Source organism: Strongyloides ratti, scaffold srae_scaffold0000028 (genome assembly GCF_001040885.1).
Source record: "Strongyloides ratti genome assembly S_ratti_ED321, scaffold srae_scaffold0000028".
NCBI lineage: Eukaryota > Metazoa > Nematoda > Chromadorea > Rhabditida > Strongyloididae > Strongyloides > Strongyloides ratti.
In genome coordinates this window covers 268-8,296 of record NW_020171546.1, presented here as the reverse complement: position 1 = coordinate 8,296, position 8,029 = coordinate 268, and the positions used below count along the sequence as shown (strand labels likewise).

The following is an 8,029-nucleotide window of genomic DNA, read 5'->3' as shown; positions in this document are numbered from 1 at the left end:
AGGAAGGCTACAGAGTTTCAATGCACATAAATTTCCATGAAAAATCTTCTATTTAAGTTTTAAACTAAATTTTAGAATGAAATACAATTTCTAAACAATTATTGACAGCAATCTTAATAGTAAAAATAAAAATTTATATTTATTTAATTTTGCTTCATTGATGTTCATATAGCAAAATAATTAGACCAAATAAATTCAAAAATAAGGATTAACTTTTTTCTTTATAGCACAAATATTTCTAAAAAAATTATAATTTTTTACTGTTAAAAATATTATTATTAACAGCAAAAGATTTGTTTTCTTGAGAAGAAAGTATTTTTACAAAACTTATTGTTTCATATTTAAAAGGAGGAAACTTTAAAAATATTTATTCTTTAATTTTCTTTTTTTTTTAATTTTAGTAATTTTACATTAGACAAAAATTTTATTCTTTTTTTAAAATTTTTTTTTACGTTTCTTAAATAATAAAGACATTTTAATATTTAAAGAGTAACTCAATGTGAAACTCTATTATGCGACAACCAAATAAAGAGTCTAGTGCTTTACCGATTGAGTTAACGAAGCCGAAGATTTGAAAACCACTCTTTCTTATTTTCTTTTCTATTATTATAATTAATTATTTACATAATCTCAAAAAGTTGTAATTAAAAAAAAACATTTTCACTCTTTAAAATTTCTAATGCATACTTTTGTAAAAATATCTAACAAACTAAATACAAATATCTGTAAAATAAATAAATTCAAATCAAAAAAATTTATTACTATATACAAAAATATTCTTATATGTATAAAATTGTATAGCTTTTTAAAAATATTATTTTTAAACAAAAATTTTAAAAAAAGTTCATCTCGTAGCTTTATTATTATTTTTTTCAAAAGATTTTTATTAAAAATGGTATATGGACAAAAATTTAAAATAAGCTTAAAAACAGAATTTTAATATAATTATTTAAAAAATGTTATAAATTAATATAATTATCATTTTTTTAAATTGTCTGTTAGAATCGAAACTTAAATAATAAAAAATTTTTATTATTAAAAGATAAGTAAAAAGTAATTTACATATTTTTATCTAACATAGTTAACATACTAAAAATAGATTATCTAATAAAAATTAATATTTAAATTGTAAAAAATTTTTTTTAAATACAACGGTATGTTTCAAATTTCATTTTTTTTCTTGTAAATTTTTAAACTTCATAAAACTTTTTAAAAAAAATTATTTGTTGTTTTTGCATCTTATTTATTATTACTCCACATAAAATTAGTAATCAGTTCAATTTTATCAATAATAATTAGAATAAAAGTTAAAACTTTTATGAAAGTTGCTGTTCTTCTCTTTCTGTCATCAACAATAAAATAGATTTTAAAATAAAAATAGATATTTAAAATAAATAAACTTTTAAGTTGTAAAACTCTTTAATAATATTTTTTTATATAGTTATTTCTTTTTTGTTAAAAATAGATATTTTTTTTTGATAATTTATTTGGATGTTATTAGTATTTTTATTAAAAAATTAGAAATAATAGGTATATTTAACTTTTGGGTATTTAATGAGAATAAAATCGTTTGAATCTCGTAGTTTGGGTGCCCGAGCGGTTAAGGGGCCGGCCTGCTAAGCCGTTGGGCTTTGCCCGCGCGAGTTCGAATCTCGTCCCAAACGATTAGCCTTATTTTTAAATCTACTTCTTTTTATAATAAATTTTGTTAGTATATTTAAAAACTATAGAATAATTCATTTTTTTTATTAAATTTTTTTAAATATAGTTTTATGATAATATTTTAATATGTATCTTAAATCACAACAATATTAATTATTATTAAAGTCGTTAAAAAAAATTTTCTTTTCTATCAATGGTATAAAATTTATAGGTATCGCTAAAAGATATGAAATATTATAAAAATTTAAAGTTATTAAATTAATTTATCTAATATCATAAACCTAATTTTTATTCTACAGAAGCTAAATTATTTGTATAGATTAACATCAATAATGATTTTTATTGAATGATATATAATTTTGTTTTTAATTATTAAAAAAATTTTTGGCATTTATTAATGTAGTAGCAATTAATTAGAACATTTCATATTTTAATATTTTATAATAAAATATTAGGATTGTATGAGAATTTACAACAAAATATTAAAATCATATAATTAATATATAAATTTCTATGAAATTTAAATGTTTTCTTTTTGACTGAATAAATTAAAACGTCATTTAAATATGACAATTTCAAAATTATCTCTTTAAAATGATTATTAATTTTTCGGTGTATAAAAGTTTCTTTCTGCATATCAAAGAGTTGGAATTCGACTACCATTATATTTATTATACTTTTATTAATTTTATATAATAATAGCTTTTTGATTAATTTTAAAATATTTTAATTACTAATCAACTTATTTTATTTTTTTTTATATTTGAAAGTTTAATTTGTTTTATAGTGGCGATATGCAGGTACTCAAAGTCAGACTTAACACTTTATTTTAAATAAAATAAACAATAAAATTATATATATATAAAAAAAGACCTACTAAAATATGAGAATTCAGGAAATTATAGTAATATACTTGCATTTATACTATATAAGGTAATACTAAATAAAATTTTCTTTTATTTTCTTTTGTTAACCCTTAAAATTCAAATTTAATTACTAAAATTAATGGCATTAAATAATAACGATACTGAGTAAAACTGAAATTAAATGATGAAACTATCTTTTAAATACTTTTTTCTTTTTGATTACATCTTGAAAGTATATTACTTTCTCTTTTCTCAGACTAGACTTAGTGAGTTAAACTTATATAACTTGTCGTGCTTAGAAATAATTGCTTTATACATAAGTCCTCCTTAAAGACTTCCATAGAATCTTTTAATTTTAACCTTTATTGCTGTCAAAATTCTTTCATTCTTAGCTTTAAAGGTAACTTTAGTCCCAAGATCTTTAATAACTATAAATGGTTCTTGGTATAAGTCTTTAAACTTTCCCTCAAGATTCTTTTTATATATGAACTTATCTCCAGGTTTATAAATGACATTTAATACTTTGGTCTTTTCATTTATTCTTGTCTTGATTTCCTCAGAATATTCATTATCTAAATGTCTTATATATGCTGCTACTTTCATAAGTTTATGGAGATTTTGATTTCTATCAACATACTTAATATCGCTTTGTAAGTATTGTGTTATCATATTGTGGGTTTGTTGAAAGAATAATTTTGATATGGTGAATAAGTCATATTTCCAGTTTTGGAGGTATTAATATAATTTGTTACTAAGGGTAGTGTTTTCGACCAAGAAATGTTGTTGTTACATGATATCTTGTAAATTATAGCAGAAGTGGTTCTAAAGGTTCTTTCGATTAAAGAATTACTCTGAGAATCTCTAGGTGTTGATTTTATTACATTAATTCCAAGTTCTTTACATTTAGTAATGAAGTTATCACTAGAAAACATTCCGTCTCCATTTGTATGTTTAGATTTTGCCATTGCAAATGGTAGTATTACCTATCTAAGTAATTCATTTTAAATTTCTTTGTATGATTTTGTTTTTAGTGGTATGTTCCACAAGTATCTTGTATAGTTGTCTTGTACATTCATAACATATTTAAATTCCTCGTCGGGTATAGCTGGACATAGAAGGTCTAATGATAATGAATCCATAGAATATTCAGCATAAGATGTAACTTTTGCACTTGATTGTCTCGTTAGTGCACTATTTCTTCTAGCACATTCTATACAATTATTCAAAACCTTTCTTATATTCATTGCCATCTTTTCACAGTTTGCTAATTGTCTTAGCATTGCTCTAGTTTTTAAGTATGAGAAATGTCTATTTTCATGGAACAGAGATATTATTTTGTTGCTTAATGATTGTGGTATGAAGCAGACAAATCCTTCATTTTCTTTTTTTGAAAACTGACCTTTGGTATCTTCAATAGTTCTATTATTTATTTTGATTTTTACAATTCCATTAATTTTTTTTATAGGATAATCTAAATGAAATCCTGTTGATAATGCCTTTTGAATGATTTCATCTTTCTCTTGGTATTCCTTTAGTTCTTCAGTCTTCAATATGGTTTGTTGATTAGCAATCATTTGGAGTAATTTGAATTCATTTTCGTTGCTTATAGTTTCAACTTTGAGTTTCTTCGGTCTTCTCCGCTTTCGTTTTTTTATAACTGCATATGTATGTAAAGATTCTTCTAGTTGTGTCCAATTTACCATCTGTAAATTAATTTTATCTTCCTTTTGTATTTTTTCTTCATATTCATGAAGTCTAGATAACCAATCTGGAACTACGTTATCTTCTCCTTTTCGGTATGTAATGTCGGTATCAAATTCAGCTAATTAATTAAGTAATTCTACAAATCTACTTTCAGTAGCTGTATTCTTTATTGTAATCAAAGGTTTATAGCCACATATTATTTCGATGCCTTTTTTGCATTTTATTAAAATATATGACCAATGCTTGAGGCATTCTACAATTGCTTTTAATTCAAGATATGTTGAATGCCTTTTCCTAACAGAATATGGTAATTTCATAGAATAAAAGGCTAATGGTTTTTTTACATTTACGCCGTTTATGTCAATCATTTGTGTTAAACATCCACCTAGATCAGTTTCAGATGAATTAGTATGTAAATAATATTTTTTATTAAAATCTCCAAAATTTAACTTTTGCGGATTTATTAAATCCTCAACAATATTTTTATAAAGTTTCAAGTTTTCTCCCTCTAATATTATGTTTTTATTTTTCTTTCCTGTGGTCAGTGCAAATAATTTGGCAGATTTTTGAGAATAATTTTTTATACAAGATCTAAAGTAATTAGTGGCCAACAAAAATCGGAGTAATTGTTTCTTGGTTTGTAGAATTTTTGAGTTTAAAATTTTTGTTATACTAGATTGTGAAGGTCTCCAACCTTCTTTATCAAAAGTAAATGACAAAAATTCTACTTGTTTTAAAAAGAATGAAGATTTACTAAATGATGTCTTCAATTTGTATTTTCTCATTAAAGAAAAGAATTGATGAAGTAGATTCATGTGTATTTCAGGATCTGTATCATCTGTCAATAAAAGAGCATCATCATTGTATAAGACAAGTTTTTTAGATTTAATCAAGGTAGCAAATATTTTTTGCATTTCTATATGTAATAAATGGCTAGAATTTTTCGCTCTCATTGGTAATGTCAGATAAACATAATTTCTGGAGCATACTGTTAGTCCAAAATTATTTCTATTATTTTCATGAAGCATGAATTGAGCATAAGCAGACTTTAAATCTATACGAGAGCAATAATAAAATGGTTACATTTCTATAAAAGTTTCTATAACAGGTTTTTGTCTGATATCTAATTTCTTGGTTATGTCATTAATTTTACGTAAATCTATAACTAAACGTTATGTGCTATTGGGTTTCTTTATTAACATAGTAGGATGATTCAGAGTTGCTGTGCCTTTTTTCAGTACTCCTGCTTTCACCCACTGCTCTGCAATTTCAATGGCAGTGCTTTCTAAATTTAATGGGATGAGGTAAGTAGGATATTTCTTAAGATCTCAGTCGAAGAAGAATTGTTGTTGACATACAACTTCTCCTGAGGTAATATCCATTTCACTTTCCGCAAAACAATCTTTATATTCTTTTCTCAACTTCAGCGAAAATCTAGAACTGTTCTCATAAGTGTATTTATTGCTTAGATGACAAATAGCTTTATTAGCTAAAGTTTTATCTTCATCAAAGATCAATTTTCCTGTTTGACAGTCTAGGACAGCATTTAATCGTTTTAATAAATTGGTATCAAGTAAAATATCAAATCCTTCGAAGTCATGCTTTGCAACCAGTGTATCGTACAATTCATAAGTGTTATCATTAATAGTTATTGATAAATTTCCTTTTAATTTTTTTAAACTTATATGGCCATTAGTAACACTTAATTTTTCTTCTTTATCAGATTCTTCCAACTTTAAACTATCTTTCAAGTGACGTGATATAATCGTACAATCAGCACAGGTATCTATGGCTCTTATAACTTCCATATTATAGATTCGACATGGTGTTAAGAAAATTCGGTTTGTATTGATGTTAGATACAGGCATGTGTTCCTTATATTTTATGGAGTTATATAATAATTTGGAAAATTTTTCCATACTTTCTTCTGATGTTTTATCAGTGTTATTTGTACTTTTGTTTTCAAGATTGAATAGAGTTTTACTATTCAATTCTATACTGTTGTTTTTTTCTTCTCCCATAACATTTAATAAAGCTGTCTTCTTTATTTCCTTCTTACTATAACAGTTTTTAGCAATATGCCCTTGCTTTCCGCAAGAATTACAAATTATCAGTTTACCTTTGGTTTCTGTCTTATTCTCTGGATTTGTCAATTTATTATTCCTATTATTTTGAGATCTCTTTCCCCTGTCAATTTTTCTAAATCTCTCATCATCAAATTTCTTTCTTTTCTCCAAATCATATTTACTCTTAACAACAGCCATAAAATGGTTCCATTTGTAGAATTCTCTGTCTTCTACATGTTGTTGTACATTCGAAGGTAACAATTCAATCATTATATCAATTTGTTTTTGAATTCGATCTTCCTTAGGTTTTCTTTTTAAAAGTTCTTTACAACACCTTTCAACATTCGATGATACTTTCTCTAATTCATCATACCGGAAGTTTCTTCTGCTTTTGATTTGTCTAAGGGTTTCTCTAGCTGTAACTTTTTTATACCGTCTTTGTGTTTTTTCTTAAGTTGTTCTACTAACTCTATATATGAAGCTTGGTCATACTCTCTTGCTATATTCATAGCGTTTCCCGTGAGATATAATTTTAAATAATTGTAATGTTGCTCTTCAGGCACATTGGTAATACTTAAATAGGTGCTAAACTTTTCATATCATTCTTCAAAGTTTTCTTCAGATTTGTATTCTTTAATGACGACATTTCGTGCAATTTCAGCCTGTGCTTGTGTAGCAGTATTTATATTGTTGCTGTGCCTTTCCGTATCGGCTTGAATTTTGACAAGTTTTTGTACCTGGGTGGCCAAAACAGTGACAAGCTCTGTTAATTCTTTAATTTGATGATCTTCAATAGATCGATCCTCTTCAAAGTTTATGGTTTTATTAGTAGTTTTCCTAGCTTCCTTAGCAATATTTTTAAATTTTTCTGACTCTGTCAACCTTTCTAAATTTAAGCTTTAAACAAATTTCGTTTAGTTGAAGACCTAGTTCTCTCATGCATATAATCTTTTATCCAGTTTAATTTGTAATTATAGTGACGGTATGCAGGTACTCAAAGTCAGACTTAACACTTTATTTCAAATAAAATAAACAATAAAATTATATATATATATATAAAAAGGGCCAATTAAAATATGAGAATTCAGGAAATTATAGTAATATACTTACATTTATACTATATAAGGTAATACTAAATAAAATTTACTTTTATTTTCTTTTGTTAACTTCTAAAATTCAAATTTAATTACTAAAATTAATGGAATTAAATAATAACGATACTGAGTAAAACTGAGATTAAATGATAAAACTATCTTTTAAATACCTTTTTCTTTTTGATTACATCTTGAAAGTATATTACTTGAAGCTTAATAATAAAAAATGTTCAAAAGATACTACCACATATCAGAAAAGTTTGTTATTACTATCTAACTATAATTCAGTTGGTAAAGCAAAAATTTGTAGATTAAACATGTTATATAACTTTTCAGCTGATTTCTTTAGTTTATTGGTAATATTATATTAGTTGGAACTTAAAAAATTTTATTATTTCTATAGCTTAAAGTTTTTTTTTAATTATTTAACTAATAAAGAAATATCAATTTAAAAATATTTTTGTTTCGTGAAACAAAATGTTTATTAAATTGTTATTTTATTAACAAAAATTACGACAATGTAGAAATACATTTTATTTTTATAATTTTTGCTTTATTAATTAAGAATAAATTATAAAAATATCACATCAGCTTTTTTGTTAAATTCAATTGAAATTAAATTTTTAATTTCTTTTTT

At 24.2% G+C, this 8,029-nt stretch overlaps 3 protein-coding genes across 3 annotated transcripts; all 3 read right to left on the bottom strand.

The window, feature by feature from the left end:
- Positions 1 to 2,855: 2,855 nt before the first annotated feature.
- On the bottom strand, positions 2,856 to 3,493 carry SRAE_0000075800 (Hypothetical protein; the record flags this gene model as incomplete). Its single annotated transcript, XM_024646699.1, has 2 exons — positions 2,856 to 3,164; positions 3,410 to 3,493. 2 exons carry the CDS (start codon positions 3,491 to 3,493, stop codon positions 2,856 to 2,858), a joined length of 393 nt encoding a protein of 130 aa, XP_024500850.1.
- Positions 3,494 to 3,529: 36 nt separating this feature from the next.
- SRAE_0000075700 (Zinc finger, CCHC-type domain-containing protein) lies at positions 3,530 to 6,807 on the bottom strand (the record flags this gene model as incomplete). Its single annotated transcript, XM_024646698.1, has 4 exons — positions 3,530 to 4,317; positions 4,381 to 5,278; positions 5,591 to 6,621; positions 6,672 to 6,807. The coding sequence occupies 4 exons, from the start codon at positions 6,805 to 6,807 to the stop codon at positions 3,530 to 3,532; spliced, it is 2,853 nt and encodes a 950-aa protein (XP_024500849.1).
- A 90-nt stretch (positions 6,808 to 6,897) lies between these two features.
- On the bottom strand, positions 6,898 to 7,184 carry SRAE_0000075600 (Hypothetical protein; the record flags this gene model as incomplete). The annotated part of the gene is made up of 1 exon (XM_024646695.1): positions 6,898 to 7,184. A coding segment is annotated over one exon (287 nt), but the record flags the coding sequence as incomplete, so codon positions are not given.
- Positions 7,185 to 8,029: the final 845 nt, after the last annotated feature.